Source organism: Ovis aries, chromosome 3 (assembly GCF_016772045.2).
Source record: "Ovis aries strain OAR_USU_Benz2616 breed Rambouillet chromosome 3, ARS-UI_Ramb_v3.0, whole genome shotgun sequence".
NCBI classification, from domain to species: domain Eukaryota; kingdom Metazoa; phylum Chordata; class Mammalia; order Artiodactyla; family Bovidae; genus Ovis; species Ovis aries.
The window spans coordinates 32841549-32855838 of NC_056056.1; the positions used below are offsets into that span (position 1 = coordinate 32841549).

A 14290-nucleotide genomic window follows, 5' to 3' on the forward strand; every position below is an offset into this window, starting at 1 on the left:
ACAGATTTCTCAAGAGACAGGTCAGGTGGTCTGGTATTCCCATCTCTCTCAGAATTTTCCACAGTTTATTGTGATCCACACAGTCAGAGGCTTTGGCATAGTCAATAAAGCAGAAATAGATGTTTTTCTGGAACTCTCTTGCTTTTTCCATGATCCAGCGGATGTTGGCAATTTGATCTCTCGTTCCTCTGCCTTTTCTAAAACCACCTAGAGAGTATAAAATGTATCTCATTGTGAATTCAGGCTTCCTAGGTGGTTCAGTGGTAAAGAATCCACCTGCGAATGCAGGAGACACAGGTTTGATCCTTGGGTTGAAATATCCCCTGGAGAAGGAAATGGCAACCCACTCCAGTATTCTTGCCTGGAAAATTCCATGGACAGAGGAGCCTGGTGGGCTGTAGTCCATAGGGTCACAAAGAGTTGGATACAACTTAGCTACTGAGCACGCACACATATTGTGAATTCAATTTTTATTTTCCTAATGAGTAATATGTTCAGCATACTTTGACAAGCTTACTGGCCATCTAAATATCTTTGGAAAAATCATTATGGTTTTGATTTTCAAATCCACTGACGTTTTTGATTCTGATTACCTCCTTTAAGAATACGGAAGTCAAAAAAAAAAAAAAAAAGAATATGGAAGTCAATCAACCCAAAATATGAAAATGGATGACTAGGTGACATTTCCCTTTCATTGATTAGCCACAGTGGAAGCTCTAATGAAGGCTCTGGCATGGTTACGCTTCACTCCATGTATAAACATGATATATGATGAAGCAGAAACCTTGTTTCCTATCTAGGGCTTAAAGAGGCAATCAGTAATTCTTTTCATGTGAAACTTCCTAAATAAACACAGGTAAAACAGCATAGCAAATCTGAGTAGGAGGCTTTTTTTAAAATCAAATTACCAAATACTTTTCTTTTTTAAAAGGGAAAAAAGTGATCTTTCTTCCTACAGAAAGAGTGGACCAGTGGCCAACTGAGCAAGTTCTCTCTATTGTCTATGCATAGTCTTGCGAGAGCCTGAGCTGAACCTCGGAAAAATGGCAAGCCTGAGACTAAAGCTGCTATGAATAATAGATTTACAAATCCTGAAGACTGGAGTTAAAATGAATGGTTCCTTATCAGAGTGGGACCAAGGAAAATTATGGATGTGGCAATGAACTCTGAAAGGAACTGGTTTCATATAATGATAAGCAATCAAAACCCCCAAAGTATTTCACTGGACATTTCTAAAGCATCTTCTTAGTTTTGAGTGTCTGACGGCAATGCTAAACCATCTCTCATAGAGGAAGTTGATGCACGAATCAAGAATGATTATCAACAGTGATTCCTAATGAGAACATACGATATAGTACAGGGAGCTCTGCTTAATGCAGTGTGGTGACCTGAATGGGAATGAAGTCCAAACGGGAGGGGATATATGTATATGCATGGCTGATTCATTCTGCTGTACAGGAGAAACTAACAGAACATTGTAAAGCAACTATATACATGCCAACAAAAATTAACTTAAAAAAACAGTGACTCCTAAACCAGGCAATATTCTTTGGCACCAAGAAGCATTGTTACTCAAACATAAAGAAGTAGGGGTGGGGGCTTCCCTGGTGGTGAAACAGTTAAGAGTCCGCCTTAAAATGCTGGGGACACTGGTTCAATCCCTGGTCTGGGAAGATCCCACATGCCACCGGGCAACTAAGCCTGTGTGCCACAACGACTGAAGCCTGAGTGCCTAGAGCCTGTGCTCCAAAACAAGAGAAGCCTCTGCAATGCAAAGCCCGTGTGCCACGATGCAGAGTAGCCCCTGATCTCAGCAACTAGAGAGAGCCTACGCACAGCAACGAAAACTCAGAATGGCCAAAAATAACTCGATAAATAAAAATTTAAAACCCACACACAAAAAAGAAGTAGAGGTGGAAGAAGATTCAAACCCTTAGTTGTCCCACCTGGAGCAGCCTGCACCCTAGCTCCTTCACCTGGATGTAACAACAGGGAGAGTCCCCAGTGGAGAGAGTTGAATGATGGCTTATTTCACTCAGACAAATATCAAACCTAGTCAAGGTATATTAAATAATAGCAAAACGTAAGGATTTTATTTATTGACCATCTTAGACACCACAGTATTCCTTAAAAAAACAAAACAAGGCCAGGTATCCCTTCCTAAAATGCCTCCAGAGATAACGAGGGAAAATTAGTTTTAAAAAACATGGAATACTTTAGCCAGAAGAGACCTAAAGATGGTTTCTTTCAAAAATTAAATATTTCATTCATTTATTCAACAAATATTTCCTGAGCACTTACTACGTGTTAGATACTGTTCCAGAAACTAGGGATGCATTAGTGAATAAGGCAGTGGTCCCCAACCTTTTTGGCAGCAGGAACCATTACATGGAAGACAATTTTTCCATGGAATGGGGAGGCGGGGGGATGGTTTCAGGATGATTCAAGTGTATTATATTTATTGTGCACTTTAATGCCACTGCTGATAGGACAGGAGGTACTGGTCCATGGCTCGTAGGTTGGGGATGCCTGAATACAGCTTCTACCCTCATGGAGCTTACATTACACTGGTAAAGAAAGGTAAGAAATATATATATGTACGTATGACATCAGTAGTGATAAGTTTGATAAAGAAATACAGCGTGATGAAACAGAATAAACTGAAACAGAAGACTTTTAAAATTAGGTAGTTATAAAAGACTCAGTGACCGAGGAAGCCAGCCAGGTGAAGGTCTGGGGGTTGGTGGCTCGGGCTTGCTGGGCAGAGAGAAGGTTGAAAGCCCACAGTGCTCCAGGTGGGTGTGTTCAGTCATTACCGATGGAGGGGAGTTGGCCGTGAAGCAAGGGTGGGAGATAAACTGGGAGAGCTCAGATCACAAAGGGCCTTTTCATCATGGGGTGGAGTTTCCATCCCATTCCACATGTGGCATGAAGCCACTGCAGGAATTTGAACAGGGAAATACTGAATTAATTCCAAATAACATAGGTACATACTCTGCTCTTAAGGAGGTGGAATCTAACTCCCTGTTACTTAAGTGTGGCCTGTCCAGTTCCTTCCTTCCAGAGAGGACAGTGTGGAAAGGGGAAAAAGAGGAACTTTATGTCAGAGAAACCTGACAAACGCTTCCTCAGCCAAGTGATCAAGGTCAACATCAACAGAGATAAGTAATGCTGATACTATATAAGTAAGATGTGAAGTGAGGCATGTGGCACTTACCTCTTCCTCCCCAAAACCCACAATCTCAGTCTAATCATGAGAAAAATAGATAAGTCCCAGTTAAAGGGCATTCCTCAAAACTGTCCAGGTCATCAAAAACAAGGAAAGTCAGTAATAAGCTATAATGGAAAATAATCCTGTGTATCATATACAAATATAGTTGAACCACTTTGCTCTATACCCGAAACTAACACAATATTGTATGTTTCAATAAAACAAACAAAAAACAGTAAGAAAAGTCAGAGAGAGCGTCAGATCAGAGGAGCCTAAGGAGAGATGACAACTAAATGAAATGTGGTATCTTGGATGGAGCCCCAGAAAAGAAAAAAGACATTTGGCAAAAACTAACAACATCTGAATAAAGCACATTGTTGCTGTTTGTTCACTAAGTCATGTTTGATTCTTTTGCAATCTCAGGGTCTGGAGCCTGCCGAGCTCCTCTATCCATGGGATTTCCCAGGTAAGAATACTGGAGTGGGTTGCCATTTCCTTCTCCAGGAAATCTTCCCGACCCAGGGAGAGAACCCAGGTCTCCCGCACTGCAGGCGGCATGGACTTTAGTTAATACTCATACACTGACATGTTGCAGCAAACGTGCTATACTAAAGTAAGCTGTTACTAATATGGGAAAAGAAACATGGGTTATATGGAAACTCTTTGAACTAGCTTCAGAAATTTTCTATAAATCTGAAATTGTTCTGTAATGAAGTTTATTACAAACAAACAAACCCTACTTTGGCTACCAACTGGAGGATTCACTTTGTGGAATAAGAATGGAAGTTAGGAATCCTAGGGTCAGTTACTTAACTCGCCATGTAAACTTTGAGCTACTTTATTTTCCTATATACTTTTATTCTCTTGTCTGTAAAATTAGAATACTTATGGAAAACGATCCCTTCCTCTGTTACCCTAGTATTCTCTTAGACTTGCCCGGTGGCTCAGACCGTAAAGAATCTGCCTGCAATGCGGGAGACCTGGGTTTGATCCCTGGGTCGGGAAGATCTCCTGGAGAAGGAAATGGCACCCCACTCCTGTATTCTTGCCTAGAAAAGCCCATGGATGGAGGAGCCTGTAGGCTACAGTCCATGGGGTCGCAAAGAGCTGGACACGACTGAGCGACTTCACTTTCACCCACTCTAGTATTCTCTCAGGTTTAGGTAATCGTACAGAGCTCCATCATCTTTAATGAGATGGAGACACAGCTGAAAAACAGGATAAGGAACAAAACCTCAGTGAGCAAAACTGGGCAAATTGGAAAAGACACTGATGCTAGGAAAGGCTGGAGGCAAAAGGAGAAAAGGGTGGGAGAGGATGAGATGGTTGGATGGCATGACCAACTCAGAGTTTGAGTAAACTCCTGGAGGTAAGGATAGGGAAGGATGGAGTGCTGCAGCCCATGGGGTTGCAAAGAGTCAAACACGACTGAGCAACCGAACAACAAAAACCATTAAACCAAGGAAAGGCAACACAGTCAGCAATCATCTGCTGGGGTGCACTTCTGAAGCCTCCTAAAAAGAGACTGGAAGTTTCCTGTCTGGATGAACTTGGCAGAATGAGTTTTACAGAGATATGCCTGCTATCAGTTAGACTTCACGGCATCCCAGGGCAGCCCTCCCATCACCTCAGCCTTGCCTAGACTAACTGGAGGGCTATGGATCATTAATATTTCCCTCTGTCAAAAACCCAGTAATGTTTTTTAGGGCAGTGGTTCCTAAGGTAACTGTAAATCAAAAGACTGAAAGTTTTCTTTTTGCTTTTTAAATGAAAATCAATAGACCCTGCTAAATCCATTGATTCTGCATTCAGTGATCTGAGGCAAGGCCAAGAATCTCTATATTTTTTAAGTGCTGCACACAAGATTATCATATGTAGCTAGGTTTGACAATGACGATTTTGTAGAGGTTTAAAGTCATCACATGTGTGCCAAACACACATGAAAATACCATTATCTTTAATTCTAAGAAGCCATAAGGATATATCTGGAGTAGTGTATGGGTGGAGCAACTGACATGATGATGAGGCTGTGAAGTCTGGGACTGGGCTCTGTGAAAAAAAATCTCAACAATGTGTAAATCTTCGATAGCATGACAATGGATAATGGTTTCCTTTTCCTTTCACTTCCAAGTTGTCCATAGTGAGTTTTTAATTTTCTCATAAAGAAACTTTACAAATAAACAAAAAACCATCTGACTACATCAAATGCTAGTGATGTTTGTGTTGGAATTTTAAGATTTGCCAGACATTGTATTGCTGCTTTAAAAAGGAGTTTAGGCGCTTCAGGAAAACAAATTTGCTCTCTTGGTTCATCTAAGCAATCTACAAATTCTCTGTTTGGGATCAGTCTCTGTTTGGAAGAGGTTTCCAGTGGCCATGTCTGCCACCTGGGGAGATGTGAGGGTCTGATGTTGGAGCACTTCACAGGGTGTAATGCCGGCTGCTAAAGTGATTTAATGGTCTTTGTGAAGTGTTTTGAAAAAAAAAAAAAAAATCAATACAAAGCCTATCTGGCAGGCTATAAATAAATTCTTTTGCGCACTACACCCACTTTATGCAAAGCACTTGTATCAGTGAGAGATTAGCAGATTAGAAGTCGTCTGTTTAATGGAAATCTAGTTAAGAAGACTCCACCCTGAGAGACCCAACATTTATAAGATAACTACACTTAGGAAAATAAACTGAAGATCAAAGGGGCCATATCAGAATTTAGTCTCAAGACCATTCTAACAAAGATCATTTTCACGTGAATTAGAGAATTGGCATCAGAAACTATCAGGTGTAAACAGATTTATCTTGTTTGCAGTAAAGGAGTACTAGGATCTCCTTTTCAGGGTCAAATGGCTTTGGAGCTTTTATTCACAAAATTTAAAAAGTACTAAAGTCAGCAAGACTGTATAATGGTATTAAGTATACTTAATTTTAAAACTCCAACCACAACACTACTCCATCTCAAAAAAATTAATGTTATCTGTAAACTTTAATTTCTAAAATAATAAATATTTCTGACTGACTGGTTTGACTAATCAAATAAAACTAGTCTTTTTCCAAGACTCCCCCCCCCTCCCATTCTGTTCCATTTCCCTAACCTTTAGAGTCGGAATGTTAGAGTCAGATGTATGACTTATTAGATTCTCAAAGAAAAGATTTTGAAGTCTAAACAAACCCAAAGGAATAAATTATATTTTGAGAGAGAAACGAAGCAAAACTCTCTATTGGCAGCTTTCATAACTATTTCCCTAAGAAGGAGTAAACATAAATTAGTACACAATCCACTGTGGAATATTGTCCTATAATATCTTGGCCTGCCTGTCCAGTCTAATCTCACTCTAGAACTCCAGAACAATACTGGACCCAGTGGTTTGTGATTCCTGTAACCCCTCTAAGAAATCTTATATAGTCTTGCTGACTGTCAAAATGCCTTTTCTGCACCTATTGAAGTATTATAATTTCCTTCTTTAAATTGCTAATTCGGTGAATGACATTGGCTGATTTTCCTGTGTTAAATAAATTTGCATTCCTAGGATAAATCTCACTTGATCATGGAATATTATCCTTTCTATATATTGCTGGATTCAATTTGCTAATATTTTCTTAAGGATTTCTGCATCTATGCTTATGACAGAACTTGGCTTGTAACGGCCTTGTATTGTTTTGGATTCAAGTTATGGTGACCTGATAAAATGACTTGGAAAGTGTTCCTTCTTTTTCTATTTTCTGAAAGTTTGTGCCAGATTGTTATTATTTCTTCCTTAAACATATGATAGTATTCAACAGTTAAGACATCTGGGCTTGGAGTTTTTGAAGTCAACTATGAATTCAATTTAACAGATTTATGACTATTTAGATTTTCCATTTATTATGTCAATTATGTAAATTTGTGCCTTTCAAGAAATTTGTCATCTAGTCATCAAGTTTATTCATAATATCAAAGATATTCATAATATTCTTGCCATCCTTATAATGTTTATAGGCTTCGTAGTGATGTCCTTTTTTTCATTCCTAATATTGGTAATTTGCATTTTCTTTCTTCCCTTTCTACGTATTTTTTAAACTGAAGTATTGTTGATTTATAATACTGTGTTAGTTTCAGGTGTATAGTATAATGATTCAGGGTTTTTGCAGCTTATATTCCATTAAGGTTATTACAAGATAATAGGTATAATTCTTTGTGTTATATGGTAAATCTTTGTTGCTTATTTATGTATAGTAGTTTCTAATTCCATATCCAAAACTTGTCCCTCCTACCCCTTGGTGAGCACAAGCTTGTTTTCTATGTCTGTGAGTCTGTTCCCATTTTGTTTTTAACTATCTATTTATTGGGTTGCACCAAGTCAGTGGTGGGCATGCAGGATCTTTGCTGTGGCACGCTGGATCTTTAGTTGTAGCATAGAGGATCTAGTTCCCCGACCAGGAATCGAACCCAGGCCCTCTGCACTGGGAGCATGGAGTCTTAGCCATTCAATGGATCACCAGGGAAGTCCCAAGTCTGATTCTGTTTTGCATATACACTTGTATCATTTTTTAAGATTCCACATTTAAGTGATATTGTAGAGAATCTTTCTCTGTCTGACATTTCACTAAGCATAATATTCTCTAGGTCCACCCATGTTGCTGCAAATGGCAATGTTTCATTCTTTTGTATGGCTGAGTAATACTCCAGCTTGTGTGTGTGAATCACATCTTAATTCCATCATCTGTTGATGGGTACGCGGGTTGCTTTCACATCTTGCCTATTGTACATAGTGCTGCCATGAACACTGGGGTACACGTATCTTTTTAAATTAGTGTTTTCATTATTTTCCAGATATACACCCAGGAGTGGAATTGCTGGATCACATGGTAGTTCTATTTTTAGTTTTTAAGGAACCTCCATACTGTTTTTCATAGTCTTCACCAATTTACATTCCCACCAACAGTGTATAACGGTTCTCTTTTTTTCCACATCCTTTTCCCTTTCTTTTTGATCAGGATTTCTAGGGGCTTATTAATTTTATCAATCTTTTTAAAGAACCAAATTTTGGTTCTTTGATTTTCTTTTACTGACTGATTTTTAAAAGCGGTTATTATGGATAAAATTAAAGACCACTGCAATCCCTTCCTTAAACCTGTTTCCTGCCTCCTGTCTCTGAGGTATCTACTCTCCAGAGTTTCATGGTTACCATTCCCCTTCCATCTGTATATTAAAATAATGTAAATTTCTGCTACTCTCCTGTAATCCTCTATTTACTTACCACGTTTCCTGCCTCTGCAGCCAGCCGGGCAGCATAGCGGGCTATAAGCCGGTGCTCCTCGTCCAGTCGACTAGGACTGTCCAGGACACTGCCAAGGAGATAAAAATTCAACAGGTATCGATTAAACAACCCCTACTCTTGCTTCTCTCTCAGAAAGAACAGATGGGAGAAATGTTTATGAAAAAGAATGGTAACAAAAGAAATGGAGACCTGAATCATAGATACTCATGGTCTTCTGAGACCAAAGGGATTTAGAGAAATGACAAGGCCATGCATAACATCTCTCTTGGGCAGTATATCTATCCCTGTTGCTCCTACACCTTCAGAGGGGACACTTCTGTTTGAATGCAAAGGCTAAAAACAGGGCATCTATAAAGCCTAGGGAGCTATTTCCAATCGATTGTTTTAAGAAAACCTCATGACATTTAGATATAGGTCCTGAATTCAAAAAGACCAAGAGAAAACTAAAGCATCACGAAAACCAGGGCTGGGGAGTACACTTACCACTGGCTGAGCAAAACTGAGGAACCTAAGCTAGGGCAGGCTCACAATATGATAAAGCGGGGGAAGATTCCATGGTATCAAACGTTCCCCTCCAATGTTCCTTCTCTTCTTTCACCACGCTTGTTCTGCAACTGTAGCCCCAACTTGAGTGAATTAATTTAGTCTGTTACTCTTAACAAGAGTTCCAGCATTCTGAAAATTTTAAACTCCATTAAGGTAGGCTACCCACTCCTGTATTCTTGGGCTTCCCTTGTGGCTCAGCTGGTAAAGAATCTGCCTGTAATGTAGGAAACCTGGGTTCAATCCCTGGGTTGGGAAGATCCCCTGGGGAAAGGAAAGGCTACCTACTCCAGTATTCTGGCCTGGAGAATTCCATGGACTGTTTAGTCCACAGGGTCGCAAAGAGTCAGACATGACTGAGAGACTTTCACTCTCATTTTCCACTAATGGATAAAAGGATTCTTGAGCAGGAGGCTAGTCCTGTGTATATGCTCTGCTCATATACAACCTTCTGCTGATTATGGTTGACATCTTTAATTTAGGGTGTGATGTCAACTGCTACTTATCCATAGAAGGCACTTCTAGATTACCCAGCATTGTGGCTATATAATTCTACTTTGTTTCAGCTCTGACAGAAGCTTTAAGACAACAATAATGACGATGACTAACTGATGAGAGATGGCTGTTGTGGCTTGTTTCTACTTTGGCTCCAGGTTCCTGGAGTTCCAAACCCCTGATTGCAATTTAACAGTATGAAAAAACATGAAATATGAAAAAAAAATTTAAAGACATGAGTTCAATAGTCATCAAACCTCATTAGAATTACTGAAGAGAATCTGGGAAGGATGGAGGTAAATCAATAGAGATCTAGACTTTTCATATACAAAGTCAACTATATATATATATATATATATTTTTTTTTTTTTACCATCCTGTATTTCTATCTCTGTAACTAACTCTTTAAGCTTCACTTGGTCTTTCCTCTAGGATGATTTTTTTTTCTAATGTGCTGCCACTGTCAATGTCATGGTCTTCTGCCAATGATACTTCTCAACACTATATGTTTTAGGTGTACAAGTGTCAGTCTCTAGCATATATTAATATAATCATTTCTCAAAAGATGATCTTGCAATAAGAACATGCTACCAATGGTTGGCTTTAATACTTTAGGGTTAGGGCCCCAAGGTCAGGGCTGAATTATAGTACTTATGCCTATGTTTGTCTGAAACAAGAGGACTCTCTTTATCTTTTAAATAACAACAAAAAGAACATTTACCCAAACAAGTAGATACTGTTATAAAGGGAACAGCAGCCTAAAAAATGGGACTTACAGCAGCTGTCCTCTGTGACACAATATCCTCTTTGCAAAAGAGGTCCTCCTTCTCCATCACATTCCCTCTCCCTAGGAAGGTCGATTTGACCTGTCATTCCTACCTGAGTGTGGAGGACATGGTCGCTTTAACTGGCCATGCTTTCCAGCCAGAAACTAGAACTTTCTGTTGATGACAGGTTTTAAGGTCAATGAAAACTACAAGGGAAATTAAAAAGGTTCCTTATTCTTCTACTTCAGATGATTTTAAATCTCAATATTCAGAATTATCAATAGTTAGTCTGGAAATTCCTGTACAAAGCTCAGTTCCTTCGACTATGAATCAAGAAGAGAGGCAGTACTCACCCAATCCTCACGTTTCTCCGGGGCTCCTGGCCACCGATTCTCGCTCAGGGAGCTTAATCTCTAAGCCATGAGACTTGAGGGTCTCAGCTAAACCTAGCATACATCTTCCTGGGCTGAAACATCAGGTAGTACTGTCTGCTGCTATACTCACCATGGAAACTTTTAATCACTTGGACAACTGCCCTTACTGATACTAAGTAAGTTGTCCTGCTGGGGTGAGACAACTCTCTTCCCAGAGATCAAGGGACTGGGACAGAGTGCTCAGAAATCATCTCTCTATGATACAATGCACAATTTGCAGGCCTTCCCCTCCACAGAGTAAGTTTATTAATTATAGCTGGGAGATAGGAGAACCCTATAATCTAATGCTTTAGAGACAGGTAAATGCTTGAAAGTAATAAACATCATTTGGTCATACTGGGAAAACTATGCGAAGTGCTATAAAGTGTAATACTTAAAACAGTTCTTTTCAATTATACATATTTTAAAGTTGATTATTAATTTATTTTTCTGTTATCACAGGGAATAAGCGCTTCCTGTGGAACCAAGGCATGTTAAGGGCAAAGCTATGATCAAAATTTAAGTCTCTAGCCTCTCCCACGTGTTTAAGTTTATAAATTAGTTCTCTCTCTTAGAGTAAGAATCTCAGGCTATTTGGCACAGAGACTCTTCTCTGCTGCTATATAAAAGGGAGGGATGGCTTTAGATTATTTAAACTTTACCTGCCATTCTCCTTGCAGAATGGTGGGGGGGTGGGGCGGAAAGCATGGACTAGACAGGTGACTTTGGGTCTACCTGAATGCAATGGCATTTTGTCTGCTAGTAACTCTTTTAAAGGATTAACTTTGCTAGAGTTAGTGGTTATCAAATATTTTTCCACCATAACCCACTGAGGGATCAGACATATTCCCATATTAACAGTAGTTTCTAATTATAATACATATAATTATTATAATATGAGGAGGTATATATGGTTTGGTAAAAGTCTCTCAGGTGACAATGACTCAGTACCACTGTTGAAAATCACTGGTTTAAATCATCAACAATGATAAGATTTTGGGGAATGAATGATGATGCAACACATAAAGATGTAACAAGGTGATGGTGTCAAAGCCTTCACATTAGACAAGGTGTGCTGATCAACCTTAGACTTTGAATGTTGATTGAAAGATTTCATTATTTAGGCAAGAATGAACAGGAAAAGGTTTTACCAAATACCTCTGTGAATACACGGCTTTGGGACTGCACATCTCTGAGGTTTACACCCTTTTAAGTATAGTCTGAAGGAAGGAAGGGCACTTCACTTTAAAGAAGAATTTCTGACTCTGTGTTTAGGTAAGTGCCCAGGCTTGGCAAGGCTCCTTCTCTTTTAGAAGCTAATGCTTTAGCAATTATTTAAACCCTGCCAAACATAGCTGGTAGCTTCTCAAGAAAAACCCCACATGCAGAGTATTTTCCAGCTGGCAGCCCCGGGTAACAGAGCTCTCCCTCCCTCCAATCAGCCCTTGGCCACCCGCCGGCTGCTGCTCTCCCACTGACCGTGCACAGTGCTGCAGACGGGCCACATAGGAGGCTATCAGCGCATGCTCATCAGCCAAATGACTGGGTATATCCTGGCTATACTGTAACCTAGGAACAACGGAGGCAAAGACAGCAAGCATGACACAAACACATACAGAGCGAGAGAAGAACGTGGATTAAAATGGGCAAACGTCAAAGAAAAATAGAACCCAAAAAAATCATGATAAGGAAAACAATGAAAAACCACAAGGCATAATGGAATATGGTGTTAGACCATAGGGAATACATCTCATCAATCCCTTCAACAAAAGCAGCCCCTTTGAAAACGGCTTTGGTGGGCGGGCTGCTACTACAGCCCGTGAGAAGGAGAAACCAATGAGGGGGCCACTGAGGAGCCTTACCCACCAGGCTTGCCCAGGTTCTGGGCTCTGTGATGGATGCATCTTGTAGGGAATGCCCTCTGGCAGGAAAACTGAGGCAGAGTGGGTCCATTTAATCACTGAGTGGCCCCTTAATGCTCCTACGGCTTCTGTCTACCTGTCAGAGTTTTCAGTTACTTTATGTTACCAATTAAACCTTTTTATTCTTACAAGGATACTGCCTTTAGCATCATTCTATTTTCTCCCATAAAACTGATACTTATACAAAACTTGTTGGAATTGTATTTAATTGACAATGTTGCATACAAGAGTGAGGCTTTCTCTTACAGATATTTGGAAAGTCCTTAAGCACGTGATCTTCTTTTTTAAAAAAACTTTTCACTAGAGAAGTATTAAAATATGCACAAAACAGAAAAAGTTATTTAATGACTACCATTTGGAGGAAGACATGGCAACTCACTCCAGTATTCTTGCCTGGAAAATCCATGGACAGAGGAGCCTGGCGGGCTACAGTCCACAGGGTTGCAAAGAGTTGGAAACAATTAAGTGACTGAGCACGCACACTTCAGGAACCCATCACTAAAGTTCAGCAAAGATCAACAACATCAACTTATTTATTCTTCCTTTTTCCAACAGTTTGTGCAGGAGGGCATGGCTAGAGTAACACCAATTTATTATTTCGCCTGCAAATACTTGAGTCTGTACATCAGAGAAAAAATTAATACAACCTCAACACCATTATCACATCTGAAAAAATTAACAAAAATTCTTGAATATCTTAGCCCATCTGAAAATTTAAATCTTAAAAAATATCTTTTTACAGTTAAAGTCAAGATCTAAACAAGGTCCACACTTTGCATTTGGTTGGTATGTTTTTTGTTTTCGTTTTTTATGTTGGGATTTGATTATATGTTTCTGTTTTTAATCTGTAACAGTTCTTCCTTTTCCCTGTTTCTTCCCTGTCATCTACTTATGAAGAAAACAGGTTACCTTGCTGCACATCCTACATTTTGGAGGCATCATTAAACTTGTTTCTCTAGCTCCTGTGGGGCCAGATCTAGATGCTGGACCAAAGTTTTTGCTTTTGTTATTGAGACAGGGCTAGACTCCATCATATATAATATGATGTACTTATAAATCAAACAGGAGGTACATAATGGAGTGGAATGGAAATACTGATCAGTGGATTCAGATACTATTGGTTACATCTCTCTATTACGAACATGCCCATCAACTTTTCACCTAATAATTTTAGCACTTAAAATGATTCTTGCCTAGATACATTATTTCATGAGGGGTTACAAAAGGTTGACTTTCTAGTTTTATCATCTTTTGCATGTTTATTCATTTCTTCTATTTGCTTACTGTGAAATACTGCTCATTCAGGAAAGGTAAAACAAATGGTTAATATTTCTTATTTAACAGCAACAACAGAAAAATGAGCTAGTGTCTTAGGAGGGCTTTTGTTTGCTTGTCTTAATATCATTATAAACTCATAGATTTCTGTGTATCTGATGTGCTTCAATCCATTACAATGGTATTCAAATTGTCCTAACTTTGGCCAGTGGGAACCCCAGGAAGCAGGCTTCACTAGAGCTTATTAGCTTCCCTGTTTGTACAATAAGATGCCTCAGTCTCATCTTGTATATATCCTGCTCCACACTTAGAATCAGCCATTCTCCCAAGGATCCCAGGTCCCTTTTACTGAGAATGAGCATTCAGAAGCCACAATCAGGGTGCTAGAGTGCTCACTGTTCTTGGGTTG

The 14290-nt window shown here is 39.4% G+C and overlaps 1 protein-coding gene across 15 annotated transcripts in view; it reads right to left on the bottom strand.

Moving 5' to 3' along the window:
* Positions 1–14290, bottom strand: part of DTNB (dystrobrevin beta) — a 241823-nt gene that overhangs the window by 51151 nt on the left and 176382 nt on the right. For 8 of the 15 annotated variants that reach the window (XM_027966575.2, XM_027966569.2, XM_027966567.2 and 5 more), the window contains exons 11-12: positions 12164–12253; positions 8446–8533 (exon numbers count right to left, since the gene is read on the bottom strand). In XM_027966575.2, coding sequence (XP_027822376.1) covers positions 8446–8533; positions 12164–12253 — 178 coding nt within the window. The remainder of the gene's footprint in view (positions 1–8445; positions 8534–12163; positions 12254–14290) is intronic. The other 7 variants (XM_027966577.2, XM_027966572.2, XM_027966578.2 and 4 more) reach the window with 1 other exon arrangement.